The 16683-nt window shown below is 37.5% G+C and overlaps 2 protein-coding genes across 2 annotated transcripts in view; one reads left to right on the top strand and one right to left on the bottom strand.

Annotated features, from left to right (window-relative positions):
* LOC145988529 (ribosomal protein S6 kinase beta-1-like) overlaps positions 1-16683 on the bottom strand; it is a 48554-nt gene that overhangs the window by 11754 nt on the left and 20117 nt on the right. Inside the window, exons 6-9 of the mRNA XM_083123430.1 lie at positions 15612-15740; positions 14546-14636; positions 11237-11353; positions 10617-10748 (exon numbers count right to left, since the gene is read on the bottom strand). Coding sequence (XP_082979556.1) covers positions 10617-10748; positions 11237-11353; positions 14546-14636; positions 15612-15740 — 469 coding nt within the window. The remainder of the gene's footprint in view (positions 1-10616; positions 10749-11236; positions 11354-14545; positions 14637-15611; positions 15741-16683) is intronic.
* Positions 6373-9305, top strand: LOC145989212 (zinc finger BED domain-containing protein 4-like). The gene is made up of 2 exons (XM_083124517.1): positions 6373-6637; positions 8720-9305. Exons 1-2 carry the CDS (start codon positions 6468-6470, stop codon positions 9195-9197), a joined length of 648 nt encoding a protein of 215 aa, XP_082980643.1. The 5' UTR covers positions 6373-6467; the 3' UTR covers positions 9198-9305.

The raw sequence follows: 16683 nt of genomic DNA, 5'->3' as shown, positions 1-16683 counted from the left end.
GTAGATAGTATTTAACATCTGGACAGAACATGATTTAAAACATTTGCAAAGTTCATAATAAATAAAATGTACAAATGAATCATACAATATGAACTGCATTGTGAAGTTTGCCTCTTTACAAATACAGTAGTACCAACTTGCATAAATCAGTGTAACTTGGGGATAGTGCAGTACAAATGGGCAAAGTGGGCCTGGGAACTTTTAAGGGCACATAAGATAATGTCTTCTAATTTTGTAAATTATATCCAAACCAGACAAAATCATGACTAATTATTTTTTTGTAACTGATATTAGATTCCATGTACTTCTTGACTTTTGAAAAGGATATTGTGTCGTGTGTCAAAATGTTATAGAAAATTAACGGATTTCAGACAATGAAGAAACCAAAGTTCATATTTAAATTAATTCTTTACACCTTTAATTAGATCTTGTCCCTCCAAGAGCCTTCCTTCATGAAAGACAAAAAGTGTGAATAAAGGCTTTAAAAAAAGAAGAAAAAGGGTTGATTTACATCTTTCATGTGGTTTCTTTTTACTAATCGACATTCAGTCTAGTGGGAACTCTGTACATATGTTTTGCTAGTGAGGAAATTACTGGCTAGGCTGCAATATCAGAGGCTGTGCAATTTTAATTCTTTCCATTCACCCGTGTGTGTAGTTTACGTACTTGTTTGTACAGTTGAATCAATCAAAGCTAGTATGCCCTTGCCCTAATGTACACTCAAAGAGCCACACAACCTAGGGATAAGACAGATTAATCAACACACTATTGGCGTAGGCCGATATAGGCATGTCAGTGCATCGGTAAAATTACTGATCCGATATATCAAAAATCTTACAATTTTGTGCAATATTGTTCCATTCTTTTTATAAATTTTATGGATATAATGCAATGTCCAATGGGTACTTTTTAAAAAACTAAATGTCTTAATATGCATGCAGCTTCTTGTGCATTGCAAAAGCTTTGTTTAATTGGTAGCATACATTTATTAAGGGGGGGAAGGACAATTTCCCCTAGGTCCTTCTCTCTCAGGGAGCTGGGGTGCACTGTTGCCAACTTAGCTCTTTGGAGCCAGATCTGGCTCTTTTGTGTACTTGTTTGGCAGTGAACTGTGGTACCCACCCCTGCCCCACTATGATGCCATCACTAGCCCTGGTCCAAATAGAGCAACTTTTGCCATGAGCATACATTTTGCACGTGACGTTATATTATTATATTGGTTGCGTTGCCCCACCCCATCTTACATCCCGAGCTACTTTTATATATATCTGTGAATGAGGTGAGTATGACAATATTGTTATCCAGTAATCCCTTATTTTCGATTTCATATGACTATCAGTGGATTACTGAGATGGGCGATGCCGTCAGATCTACATGGTGAAAACTAAGATAAGATTGTCATCACTTTAAAGTTACCGGTAATAGCAGCACCCCCACCCCCTTGACAACTAAAATTACCATGGGAGGCACTTTATCCAGCCTTCCTAACTCTAGTTCCTTGAAAGTCAACTTTAACTCAATTTAAGGTGAAATTTAGCTCTTTTTATGTGCATCAGGTTTGGCAACACTGCCAGAATGGCTGTAGGAAGCAAGGAGAAATGCATTACACTTATGGGGGAATTATTTTATTCATTTTCTTGAGAATATGAAACTTCCTATGGGGGAAAAAAACATCGGGAAGAGGATCCATTGAAGATGATATTTTCACTAGAAAGAATCGAAACTCCCATCTGTTTAGCCGTAACTTGAATTTGAAGTTGTTCCTCCATAAGGAATAAATGGGATTCTGTAAATACTTATTCATCATATTTTTCAAACCCTGTATCTAGCTTAATAATTAACTTTAAAAACTGTTTCTACTTGCAACATGGGGAGAAATTCATACTCTCAAATTATGCGTGGATTTTCTTTAGTAGCAGTGCCCATTCCGACGATATTGAAATAAATGCATGACTGGTGCAAAATTGTCACACCTAACCTTAAGGATTACTTATGTGAAATTTAGAAAATTTCGCACTTCCGGGGTTGCCCAGATTAATGATTAAATCCTATTAATTTCGAAGATCCACTGTCTTCATTCACAAAAGGGTACGGCATTTGAAGCGGAGATGGTACCGCGTTACTGCATTGTTTCTTCCTGGGCGGCCGTAGTTGCGATTTCTCCCTGTCAGCGGCGCTGGCGTGCACATCCTGGTTTGCGTGGTCTGCTTCCTGTTGTCAGGTGGCATTGCCAGTTGGGGGTTGGGGTGCTGGGCCGTACTGCTCGGCAATGTGCTGTTCCTGTTCCCTGCGTGGCTGGAGGGGGTCAGGTACGTGCACCGCATCTTTTCTTTTTCAGGTCGGGGATCTTTCTGAGGACAGGGTGCCAAGTTGGGTGTGCCTGTCCATTGTCCAGGTTCAGTGTTGGTTTCTGTTGGATGATAGCATGGGTTTCTTTGACAGTGTTTTCTATGACAGAGCCGGTTAGGTGAAGTATGGATATGGAGGAGATGGTGTGGTTAGTGGAGTGGAGGTGTTGGGAGAGGCCTGATTTTGGTGTGTCATTTTTGGCATCTTTTACGTGTTCGTTGATCCTCTTGGACAGTGTGGATGGTTCTGCCAATGTAGGTGTTGTGGTATTGGCATGTGGTCTTGTAGACACCAGAGGATGCAAGTTTGGGTAGGTAGTATATCTTGAAGTTGGTTAGTGCTCTTCCGATTTGGGATATGGGTTTGTGTGCCACTCGGATGTTGAAAGGTTTGAGGGCCTTGGCAAATTTGCCAGATGTGGTGGGGTGGTATGGAAAGGTGATCCATTTGGGCTCTCCATACACCAGCGCCGCCGAACGGGAGAAATTGCAACTACCGCCACCCGGGAACAAACAATGCAGTGACGCGGTACCATCTCCGCTTCAAACGCCGTACCCTTTTGTGAATGAAGACAGTGGATCTTCGAAATTAATAGGATTTAATCATTAAACTGTGCAAGGCAGAAGTGCAAAATTTTCTAAATTTAATGTAAGTAATTTTAAACCACGTTTACCGCAACCATCATGAAGTAACTTTAAGGGTAAAAACTAGGGATGGGACCGATTAATCGGTACTCTATCGGTATCGGCCGATATAAGCATATCGGTATATCGGTTTATTTACCGATAATTTTACCGATCCGATATTTTTTTTTTTCAAAAGTTGACAGAATTCTGTAATTATTTCGCTTTCATGGAAGAAAATTAACAAGGTCACAGAATTCCTCATATATTCCTCTGAAAACAGACCGCAGGAATCTTTCAATTTAACTTTTTTTTTAGCGGAGTAATATTCATAACGAAGACAATCGTAAAAAACTGCAGCCGGCAAATCGGTTCCAAATCTCACGTTCATGTTGTGAAGTTAACTGCTATATATTTTTTTTAGAGGAACGGTGTGCAGAGTGAATCCGACCATAAGCAATTGCAGTCAATAAATCAGTTCCAAAACTCACATTCGTGCTTTCTCATTGAAAGGTAATGAAGTCTTCGCTACCATACCTTTGCGTACATCTTCGAGCAGGTTGACAAGAAATACATGCTACGCACGCACAGCTTGATTGAGGGATCTCACTTTTCGCACCCACAACTTCACCGCTGCTTGCTCCCTTCGACTTGTTACATCATGAAAAGTTCCGTGTGTTAATGCTAAGAAATCTTCACAACGAATACGTGACGTCAGACCACGGAGGGGTGGGGCTTGTGTTCGATTTGGTGTGCGACCAGATAATACCGCTTTCTAGACAGAGAAGCGAGCAGAGGGGAGGGAGCATGGAAGATTTGCAAGCCAGTTGTTGGCCATGCGTTGCCAAATTGTGCGTCGTTCTTCAACATATAGTTGTTTCCTTTATTCGATAGCAAGTGTTTGTATCGCCATGAAAGAGAAAAACGGACACAGAAAAACTAGACATAATATTTGACCTTGATAAAGGTTTGACAACAAAGGAAGGGCAGGAATTTATTCAGATGGCAACGTGGCACTCGAGCGCAAGAAAGGGGAAGCAAGAGAGAACAAACTTATCGCAGTAGTCACGCAGTATTGCCATATGAACGAAACTTCCACTAGGAACAGGGAAAGGGGATATTTTCATTTTGTGGCAGTTGAAAATTGTCAGTAATGCAGGTAGTACACCTGAGCCGACTGAATCGAAACTAGTGATAATGGCCTCAAGTGGAATCCAGGTTCTGTGAAAATCGGCTGCATTATCCTGTATATATGTTTTCAATTTCCGCAACTTTTATGCTCCTTTTGGTTTGATTTCACTCCACATGGAAAGGTGCTCCAAGATTCAAACGTAGTAAATAAAATTGCATTTTCTTTTGGAAAAAGCACCAATAAAAAAACTGATGGTGCCAAACAGAGGCGGATCCCCCCCCCCAAACACACCCACCCACACGCAACTCTCCTTAGTCGGCAGCTGTCCTACAGAGAAGGAAAATTGAATAATTCGTGAACTTTCATATTGAAAATGAATTTTGCACGTAACATTTAGAGATATATTAAATTTGTCTGCTCCCGTGGGAATTTCTCCCACCTCGACATTAATATTTTTTGGTGTGCCGTTACTGATCTCGAATTATATTAAAATTCTCTCAGAGTTAGAATAGCCTATTTTTGCATTGTATTTCACATTTTTAAAGCACATTTCTGGGGGTGTGCAGGAACTCGAGAAAGTCTGTTCCCGGATCGGGGGGGGGGGGAGGATCTCAATACAGACTTCAGAAGTGGCATTTCTTGAAAATAGCAATTTTTATTCCATAAATGCAAAAACAATTACTTGAGGGGAAAGTAATGATTAGAATTCGAGATATTCACAATGCTGGTGAATTTCAACATTTCCCGCTTCGTAAATTTCCCGACTTAGACGAAAAATGGAAAATTTTTACCCACCCAGAACATTCGTTTCGTAGGTTAAAAAAAATTCCCCATCCCGCACACACTTAAATATCCGATCTAGCGACAATAGCGAACTTTGCAGTCCAGTTGTTGGAAACACTGTCTCAACTGTGCTGCATGCTCACTCGGCCTGCTGCTCTCTTTACTCTCTCTTTGTTTGTGTGCATCGTGTTGAATACATCGCGTCACGACTTTTGTGTCTAGTTATCCAAGTTCGTTCGTTTTTTTTTTTTTTTTTTTTTTTTTAAGTTTCTGCGTAGAGACATGCCAAAAGAGAAGAGTACAGTGTGGAAACATTTTAAAATTAAAATAACCGATGTTTCTAAAGTTGTGTGTCAACATTGTTCTGCCGAAATTTCTAGAGGCGGGAAGTCGACAAAATCATATACAACGTCTAACATGCAATATCATTTGAAACGATGTCTTCCACATCTGAGAAAGCTGAAAGATTTATATAGTGAAGAAGTATTTGCTGAAAGTGAGAACTCTAGTTCCGGGGGAAATAATGCTGAAAAAGAAGATAAAGTACCAACACCTGGCCCAAGTTCATCTGTTCTTGCTATCCGTGAAACGCTATCAGGATATCAAAAAAACAATTCAAAACTTACCATGCAGCCGACAATAGACTCTTTGTTAAACAAGAAAAAAAATATTCAAGAAATGACCCAAAATCAATAGCAATTGATAGAAAAATATGTGAAATGGTTGTTCTGGACATGTTACCGATGCAAACGGTAGAAAAGGATGGATTTCGAAGGTTTGTCAACTTTTTAGAACCACGGTATCAGATACTTAATCGGAAGGCATTGTCTTCCTCACTGATACCTAAAATGTATGAACGTGTATCACAGAAGGTCCATATAATGCTGGAAACTTGTACATTCATTGCTGTAACAACAGATGCGTGGACCTCAATTGCTGGGCAAGATTTTTTGAGTGTGACAGCACACTTTATAGACACAAATTTTAAATTAATAAATTTAAATCTTGAAGTAGTGCCTTTCAGTGGCACAAGTCACACTGGACTCAATATTGCAGAAAACCTCAAAGAATGTTTTAATAAATGGGGAATTTCCTCGGCAGTAAAAGTAATCATTACAGACAATGCTCCCAACATGAAACGTGCTGCAGGCTTGTTGGATGATCCATTACCTATATGGATACCATGCATGGCACATTTGCTTCAGCTTGTTGTCAACCAGTGCCTAAGTCAAACTGAAATATCTTCGGTTATTAAAATTGTAAAGAGAATAGCAACGCACTTTCATATGTCACCAAAAGACTCCAGAAAATTAAAGGAAACCCAAGAAAATCTAGGACTTCCAGCTCATAGTTTAATCCAAGATGTTCCCACTAGATGGGATTCAACGTATCTTTTGTTGGAGCGTTTCTTCGAACAAAGAATTTCTGTAACAATTGTAACATCATCTTTGTCACTCCCAGTCGAAATATCATCATCACAGTGGACCCTAATCGAGAGTTTGGTAAAGGTGTTGAAAATATTCCATGAAGCTACTGTATCATGTAGCAGTAATAGCACATCGATATCAGATATAATCCCAATGAAGAACAGTGTTGTACAGGCAATGAACAGTTTTGCATCTGAACGCCGAGTGAGGAACTTAGCAGAAGATTTGAAATCAACACTAGAACGTCGATTTCAAGAACTTCAGCCTGGGACAAAAGAAGTCTACATGAAGGCAACAAGTCTGGATCCTCGCTACAAATTAAGGTAAGCATAAATCAGTAACTTTGCAAGGACCTTCTCTGTTATATACCTGTCACTTTTTTACCAAATTTGTTCTTTTTTCCTTTGCATATTTTCAAGGTAAGACTCTACTTTATGCCCTTTTCCTAAGAAATACGTGTCATATATCGTTGGAAAGCTTATTGTATAAGGAATTCAACAACTTAAATTACAAACCTTTGTTGCATGGTGAGGCATCTCATTTGCTAGCATTTAAATATGCCTGGATCATGTTTTATCAGAAGCTGCCTAACTTCAGGCAACACAATGAAACTTTACTTTCAAATAGACAATACTTATATTGAATAATCCCATAAGTAATCTATTAGGCAAAAATGACTTTGGACTTGGCATTCCCACTCGAAATGCTCATGGTACGCAATTGGTATTTATGAGCAACCATTCATTTACACTTTTCATATGTATATCTGGGCTGCTGCTATCTACTTCACGTGCTTGGGGTACAAAGAGGTATTAATTACATTGCAAAATGCTTTTCTTCAGTTAGGTGAGTCAGGTTTGGACTCTTAGCATTAATAGAACACACCTAAATGCTTTCGGTACTAATTTACTATTCCACAAACAGATTTCTTCATTTTTGCACAAGAAACTACTTACGGTAATAAGTTCCTGTAGCATTGTCTAACGTCTGGAAAGTGTTTTCTGTCATGTGGGAATGTATCATAGCGGAAATCCATTATTTTTGTTGAAAAGTAATTCTTCGACGCACAATAGCCTTTGGCGCGTACACCTCCGTAGATTGTCGTGCTTGTGTTTTGTCGATTGCAGGGTTTCCAACCACGCCGATGTTTTCCAAAAAGATGATGTATTATGGATGCGTGGTGAAATTCATACCGGGTGTGAAAGATCCACTGGATTTTGTAATTGGGTACTTGAAAAACAGTAGCCCCACAAACCATTGATGGATAGCCCCAGAAACCATTCATGCATAGCCCCACGAACCATTTCCGGCAAGGTTAGGTTAGGCAAGCATAGTTAAAATTGTGTTCGTAAAATAATGTGAAGAAGCTTAAAAAAAATAAAAACTTCATGAGTATTTTTTGGTTACGAAGGTTGGAAACACTGCATCGACAAAACACAAGCACGACTCGCGATGATGTACGAAGGTGTATGCGCCATACTGTTTCTTACGTAAATAAAGAAGTACTCGTAATGTGAAAAATGGAAATTACTTTCATGAAAAAAAATGTGAATCCACCTTCAAGAATGTTCCGCGAAGCAGATACATAAGTACGAATTTTAAAAGTGACGAAACTAAGAAGTTACATGTGTTTGTGGAATAGTAAATTCTTACCATGCTTTCATTGTTAGGTTAGGTGTTTCAGGTTTAGGGCTATTAGTATTAAAATGTCCCTAAATGATTTCAGCATCTGATCACGTAAGATTCAGTGTAAAGCACAAAACCCCCTGTTGAGCCTCACATGAAAAAAAAAAATGATAGAACTATGTATCCAAGACGTGAGTAAACCGAGAACAACTTCTCACTGTGAAGTGCAAACAATCATGTACACTACTTTTCAAATCTTACTTTATCTGGTAAATAATGCTTTTGAAGCTTTTAACTGTGCTAATTAGCTTCTCCATGCTTCAAATTTACTTTCCAAAACTGTATTCTAAAGCATTTTTCTAATTAAAAAAAAAACAACATGTAAGGGCTTGTATGGGGATCTGGTGGCTAATAAAGCCCATTTCTTTTAAAGGGCTAATTTATTGCTAGGCCTTAATTAAACTAGTCGGTAATTAGGCAGGTTTTTTTTCAGTATTGTGGTGAGTTAAGTCAGTAATTTTGACTGACTAGTTTCCATCCATGGGATGAAGTTGTAGTAATGGTTGTTGAAAAATAGAACTAGTTCCCTCAAAATAAAATCTGAAATACACCACCCAACAAAAATATTATGATTTAACACATCTTTCAATTTCTAATTCAAATTAGTAAGTGTGGACAGTATTAATGCAGTTTTCAGTGTAGGATTATTGCTAAAGTTCATTTTTCTAATGTACATGCTCATACACATCAGAAGTAAAGTTTTTCATTTCATTTTACAGGATTTTTAGAGAAGCATCACAGTCGACTCTAGTAAAAGAGTTGCTACAGCAAGAGTTTGAAGCCTCTACCTCATGTACGGAAACTGGTGGAAACCATGATGAACAGATTTCAAGTCAGTCCAATGCTGAATATGGACTTTGGGGTATTTGTACCCAACTTCTTGAAGAGTGTACCCATAGTGAAACACGTTCCACATCTCCTCTGGAAGCTGAAATGGACTCTTTCTTCAATGAACCATTGATATCTCATAGTAACAGTGCCCTTGGTTATTGGGAAGGAAACACCAAGTATCCACTTCTGAGAAACTTGGCAAATAAATACCTAGGTGTGCCAGCATCTTCAGTTTCGTCTGAAAGACAATTCAGCACAGCAGGATATATCTGCAACAAAAACCGCACAAGACTGAATCCACAGAAGGTTCAGCAACTTACATTTTTGAATAAGAACCTGCCAGTTGTAGACTTCAAGTGGGACTAGTTTGTGTTATTTCTCTTTCCATTCAAGAAAAACCAATTGAAATATCTGCATGTTAAATGTGATTAAAATTGATTTTTTATTTTTCAGATCAATGTAAACAATGCAATACCTCAGAGTTTGTTGATAGACAGTGCATATTATATATGTGTAGTTAATAGATGTGTTTTTATCAATATTTCTAAATATAACTTACATTTTTCTCAGATATTGATTGAAGGACTGTATATTATTCCAATTTTCCTATACTTGATACTTTGTATTGAAGGAACACCATGCACAAGGTGTTGAGATTGCGAGTTGGCCACTCCACACAGCTACTACTTTATATCGGATCGGTAGAATATCGGTTATCGGTATCGGTAAATTTCATATCGGTACTTTATCGGTATCGGTAAAAATTTCATATCGTCCCATCCCTAGTAAAAACACAGTGAAGCACATCGCTCATCGCCAGAAACTCGCAGGGACAAGTTTCCGGTAATTCAAAAACATGGAGTTAAATGAGGAAAAACATAGTGGAGCCCTGCTCATTGCGAGAGGTTCCCAAGATCAAACACTGTTTGATCTTTCATCCCTTGTTTCAAGTGGAAGGCTCCGTGATTGGTCCACTCAAGGTCACTTCTTCCTTTTTTGGAAGACATCCTCCTTTTTCCCCACTTTTTTTGACAGAATTGTCGTTTGCAAGCTTGTGCGATGGCGGTCAAGGTGACTGTCCGACAGCCGGTTCATTCATTATATCCTGACATTTTTATGACTTGACCGGACTTCGTGCAATAAGCAAGGGTCCCTGTGCCTCACAGCACATCCCTCATCGCCAGAAACTCGCAGGGACAAGTTTCCAGTAATTCAAAACCATGGAGTCAAATGGGGAAAAACATGGTGGAGTCCCGCTCATCGCAAGATGTTCCCAGGATCAAACACGGTTTGATCTTGGGTCTCTTCTTTCAAGTAGAAGGTTCTGTGATTGGTCCACTCAAGGTCACTTCTCCCCTTCGTGGAAGACACCCTCCTCTTTTCCTGCTCAACGGAAAGAATGGGTACCAGTTTGAGTGGGAGAGGCTTGTTCGAGGTGCCTGTCCCGACATCTGGTTCATTCATTATATCCTGACATTTTTATGGCTTGACCGGGCTCCGTTCGATGAGCAAGGGTTCTTGTGCTGCACTGTGTTTTTACCCTAAGGAGGTCAATGAACCAATTGGAATTTTATATCGGATCGGTAAATTTTATATTGGTACTTTATCATTAGCATCCCTACCACAACCACTAAGTTATGGTTACTCATTAAAAAGAAATAATCATGTTACAGTTACTTCAAAAGACTGGACCTAACACACAAACTAAAAATGCAACAACCGCATACGAAAAGAAACCACTCTCCTCCCAATTCCCACCTCCTTCTTTCACGAGAGGAAACTCACCAACGAAGGCTTGAACGGAGGTTCCAACTTCCTCGCTAACACATCCGCCCAGTTTATGAGCTTGAAGAATGGGTGAGTCTTTATCGATTCTGCATCCAATGGCCCTGAACCTAGTCTTTGGTTTACTTGTCGCTGCAAGATACAAAGATGACAATCAAAGTAACGTTATAACAACAAATGAAATAGACTTAACCTCTTACAGATTATTAACCGTACATAATTGAACAGTTTTACTATTCAACACAGATATTTGAATCTTAACAACAGTCACAGATGTACTACACCTGCGAGCCATAACTTCAATAGGAATTAATCGTGATTAACCTACACACATATCCATTATGAAATAGGGCTGAACACATATTTAGCTTCAATTGGTCAAGTACCAATAAGTGATATTCTACTCAACTGATAATAAATGAAATTCCAAATCTTTAACCCAATTATCTGATTCCTGAATCCCAAATCTGTATCTGGTATTAGAATCTTATTTTTAATTCTAAATACATCATAATTTTTAGAATCTGAAATGAAAGGCATAATTGAAAGGCACTGCAGAGCTAGGCCAAGGCTATAGAGGAATCTTAGAACAGAGAAAGTAGGTAGAAAGTGAGACTTACTTTGAGCAACTTTCTAATTAAGTCCCTAGCATCTGGAGTTAGATACGGTGGTAGATTTAACTTCCCTTTTAGTATCTTCTCTATAGTCTTCTTCCTATTCTCAGCTGTAAATGGAGGCTGGAAGGAAAGTTAGAAAATAGTTTAAGCACTATTTTGGGGGTTTTGGGGGGGGGAGAACAAGGTAGCTTACCCAGGTTGAATACTCCAAAATATTCAAGATTAAGAACAACATATCTTAAGAAGAAAATGAACAGGTACTAATATTTTACACTAAACAGTTATTATTTTCCTGTAGTTTACGGTTATTACAAGCATGAGAAAACAAGTTTTTCTTTGTGACGTTTCAGGAGAACACACGCTCCTTTCATCAGACATTTATTTTCATTTTGACTAAAGATACAGTTATAACAATGGTTAGTAATTTTTTAAACAAAAAGAATCCATTATATAATGGATGTTGTCAATGTTACATTGTTGTAATATAGCAAACTTAACTGTGAAAAAAGCAGTCTTGTTTAATTTTTATTTGATTTTTTTTTTTTTAAATTATGAATCCCAAATATCATCATAAGATGGCACAAACACGATTTGGACATTATAAATCTAAACCCAAGAACAGGTTTGTCAACTCATATCATTGAAGAGAAGCATTTGATTAAAAAGAGAAGGGTTTTAAAAAGATTAACGGGAAACACAGAGTTGAATGTCTGGGAAGCTTCGTTCATTGCAGAAGAACACTGGAATAAATTAAAGAATGAAAATGGTAACATAGATCCAGTATGGAGTTTTCTTTTTCACAAATGGAGTAAGCCACCATCTTTAAAATTTAATATAAGAGAAAACATCAAGAGACTTTGTGAAAACAATGATGAATTTGAATTACCTGATGATATTTGGGATTCATATATAAAAAAAAATCTGAAATAAAAATAAAACAGACTGCTTTTTTCAGTTAAGTTTGCTATATTACAACAATGTAACATTGACAACATCCATTATATAACGGATTCTTTTTGTTTAAAAAATTACTAACCATTGTTATAACTGTATCTTTAGTCAAAATGATAATAACCGTAAACTACAGGAAAATAATTCTATAATGCAAGCAATGCGTACATACAAGAAAAACTGGCATTGAAATATTTATCTAATGAATTTCATGTTCTTATTTGCATTAGTTTGTCCCCAAATAATGAAGTAGAGACTTGGTAATGTTTACGCTTATACAAAATATTATTTAAGAAAATTTAAATTAAAACATCTTTCAATAATCTTACAACTGCAACAAGTTTCACAAAAAGATGTGAATAAAGAACACAGTTAAGAAGCCCAGTTAAATTTTCGCGGCGATGATAACTGATGATTGCATGAAACGACAAAGGAAAATTCACAAAACTCCCTTAGTGCTATCAACATGAGTGTAAAGAAACTTTCAGGCTAATGGGACAAGCGATAAGGGATGTTCACACTGATGTGACTAGTGACACAGACACTTTCAGAGTGTAAAATAGAATTCACTGCACGTGAGAGTCCAAACAGCAAACCATTCTGCAAGCGACACGTTCATGTGGTGTATTCGTATGCTACGTGTTACTTCGGTCGGAAAGCTCCTTAAAGGAAGGGTACTCAGATCAAAGCGGCACACCACAAGAAGATTTCCCAACGAAGTGACAAGCGACATGAAGCCTTCTGTCTACTATCCTGCTAATTGTGCAAACAACTGATCTAGGTGACACGATAAGCTGCACATGTCACTCAAACTGGGCCATTTCTTCAATAGCTTGCAACATGTTGCTGTGGTTTGTTGTTCGTGCATACGCGATGCGTGTCTTGCTTTAGGGAGATTGCACACCAAAGCGACACAAATCACTTGAGGATTTCACCAACTGAATGCTGGCCTGTGCTGCCCATTATGCTGCTACAGTGTGAAACGTTGCTCTTGATTGGCTGTTCCCAAGAGACATGTCTGTCGTGCCGCTTGGGTCTGAAAGCTACCTTGGACCGTTGTCACGTGCCGCTTTGGTCTAAAATCTCCTTGAAGAAACGGTAGGCTGCATTTATTACAGACTGCTTGTTTCCAAGCTACACTTCTGGTTTGTCGCCTTGGTATGAAATATCTCTCAGGATACTGTTTATATTCTAAGAACATAGAAAAATAAACTCTAGTACACAATCCAACACCTGATATCCGGAATCATATTGCGATGTTTCTTCTTGTTGATTGATTGATTTAGTTTATTTTACTTCGCATTTTGTGTCTCTTGGTTAATTTGCAAAGATGGGGATGAGTGATGAAATTGATGAATGGACATTCACAAACAACCAAGCCCGAGCGAGATTCGAACCCGGGACCCTTGGCGTCGCAGTGCGATGTGCTAACCACTCGGCCACAGGGATCGGCTGTTTCTTCTTGTGTTAAGCATGCTATTTTTTTTATTTTATTATACTTTCTTTCCAAACTAATGCCATTTCGTGACTACAAATCACTCCACAAATACAACTGTTTCCATCAATTCACTTACCGACTTTCAATAGAAACAAATCTACACAATATATTCCAAAAACTAACTAAGCTGTATTACTTTCCTAAGAAAATTAGTTGCGGTACTGATTGTACTGCCATCTATGTTAGTCATCTGCCTTAGGAACCAGGTTATCGGGCCGTTTTTCAAAGTACCTATTCAAGGCGCTGTACCTGCACATAGAGGCAGCAATTAGAGGAGCAGTTCCCTCTTACTTTTTGACCCCACACTATGGACTCTTAATCCTAAGCCTTGTCTACTAAGGGAAAGTAAACTGTCCTTGCCCCCGCCCCTTAATAAAAGTTGCAATTTCTCACATCTAGGGAGAAAATATCTGCTTGCACCTTTTATTCATGTTTTACCAAAATTCACGCATTGAAAGTGATGTAAAGATAAATTAAAATTTGGTAAGAAAATTAATATATGGTGGTTGTATATACCCATTAAAATTTCTTATGGTTCTAGTGAAACTTTGTTTTTAACGATTGTAAATAATCTGAATTTTTCAGGAATTTTGTACCATGCTAAGTTTTTTAGAACCTACTTCATGATTTTTCGAGCCTAATTTAAGATTTTTAGAACCTATAAGCACCCTTTTTTAGAATCTAAAAATGAAGGTCTAGACATAACATGGTTTTGTGTGTCTACCATGATAGTTGTACTGTAAAATAAATACCCTGTCAATGAGAATGAAGAGAAAATTTTTAAAAATACAAAAAAACTTTACGATAATAGAGGGAAATATAATTGCACTGTACAACTGAACACAGAAGGACAAGACCCTTACCGCTCCCGTCAACATGTCGTACATCAAGGCACCTAACGACCACCAGTCCACAGCCTTCCCATGACCACTTCTCGTCAGGATTTCTGGTGCCCTGGAAAACACAAATCTTCAGTACAGCTGTATTCACTTTTTCCCCATCAAAGCTTTCTTGTGATATGTATACATGTTCGGTGCTACCGTTTTATTGGTACTCTATTGGTACCAGCTGATATAGACATCCCAATTTATGAGTAAAATTACAAATGTTTTTACCATTTTCATGTACATAGAGCCTGTAATTCAATGAATTTATTTTCTATTTTGTTATTACTTTTGCGACTAAACACAACTTTGCAACTAGGGTACTTGGTTACCTGAATTAATTAAGGAGGTTAATAAACCAATTCATGTTCCTAAACAACATTTACAACTTCCATCGCATCCGTAGAATATCGATGAACGATATCAATAAATTTTATATCAGTACTTTATTGGTATTGGCCTAAATTTCATATCGGCTCAACCCTAACAATTTTGGAAACTAAGACTACACATATTATTGGCATTGAGATGAGTAGCTAAGGATAAGAGAACATTTTAATCTGGTAAGTAACACAGATGTAACTTGGTGGGGGCAAGGGGCACTTGACCTCCCAAAATATTATGGTTTATGAAAATATTATTACAAGTTATTGGTACTTTTCTTAACCTCTTGGAACCTATGTAAAAATTAATTTTCATTCTGGACCCCCTTCCCCCAAGTTAAGCTCAAAGTGAAATTCTGGGTAGTAGTAAGGTGATTGACATCAAATCCTCTTACCACTGGTGATATTCCAAGTGGGTATTAACTGTGTGAAAGTGCAGAGTTCAACAACTTCATTTTGGATAATCAAATTCTTCATAGAAATATTAGCTACAAATTGATATCTATAATGGGTTATACAGATTAATTATGTCCTTTTCCTATTTGAAAGAAATCACACTCACACTTATACACAAATGCTTAATATATCTCCTTGATAATTAACATAAGCAAATTAACGAAGAAAGCTCACAAAGACAAGACTAGAAGAGTAAAACCACTTACATGTACTCTATTGTTCCGCAGAACGTGTGAGTGACAATGCCTTCCTGTATATGTTCCTTGCATAAACCAAAGTCAGTCAGCTTTACATGCCCCTGGGCATCTAGAAGAATGTTTTCTGGTTTCAAGTCCCTGCATTAGAAAAATTGTAATCTCAGTTTCTTTCGAAGCAAAAATAGAAACCAGAATGGTTACCCAAAGATCCAAGTTCTCAGGGTAAAAAAGACATTTATAACAGAATAGTGGGGTCAATAGTTTACACCAATATTTACAAATAGTTATTTGCATTGATTTGTTCACAACAATGAAGCAGAGATGTATCAAAGTCAAATTATGGACATAAAATACCATATTTCACTTCATAATCGTCAAACCCTATTTTTTCAGTCCAAAAATTGGTTTATAATCTTTCAATGCGCAGAATCTTTGCACACACAAGGTTAGATTTTTGTCTGTAAGTCCGTACATTGTAACACTAGTAAATTTTCTCAGGTGTAACATTTCAACTATAATACATAAATGAATCAATAACAACTAATGTGTTAACTTCTTTTCCAGACTGGAAAAATGTTTGTTAAACTGTCACGAACAAACGTGTGTCAATTTGGACTATTGAACCTTAACGTATATTCATGAGTGAATGCAAATCATACACCAAAAACAGCTTAGTAATAAATGAATTCTAAGTAGCAGTAATACCTGCACAACTCATTTTCTTTCTATATATATTAAAAAAAAAAAGCTTCACAAAATAGTCACACCCCACTTTCTTAGTAAAAACTTTTGGCCTATAATCTGGATGAAATATGACATGTAGAAATTTCCACTGGCGTGAATCTTTTGTAAGATAATCTAGACTGTAATCTCACATGTAGAAGATTTATCTTAAATGTTAGCATCCTCGTTTCTAGACTAAAACTTTAAGGCTGTCATAAAAGTAAAAGCTGATATGTAAGGGCACAAATTAATGATAACTAAAAATTGACAAATGCAACCTCAGAAGTGTCTTTTCAACAATAAATGAAAAGAAAAATAAGCATTTCACATTACTTTGAAAATAAAATTCATGCAAATT

This window comes from Lepisma saccharinum, chromosome 6, assembly GCF_977018435.1.
Source record: "Lepisma saccharinum chromosome 6, izLepSacc3.1, whole genome shotgun sequence".
Taxonomy (NCBI): Eukaryota; Metazoa; Arthropoda; class Insecta; order Zygentoma; family Lepismatidae; genus Lepisma; species Lepisma saccharinum.
This window is presented reverse-complemented; position numbering and strand designations above follow the sequence as displayed.

Bases quoted from the DNA above. Each gene is read 5' to 3' on its own strand.
- LOC145989212 (XM_083124517.1), top strand. From the start codon at position 6,468: ATGAAGAACAGTGTTGTACAGGCAATGAACAGTTTTGCATCTGAACGC. The intron at 6,638-8,719 runs GTAAGCATAAAT...TTCATTTTACAG, and splicing joins GATCCTCGCTACAAATTAAG to GATTTTTAGAGAAGCATCAC.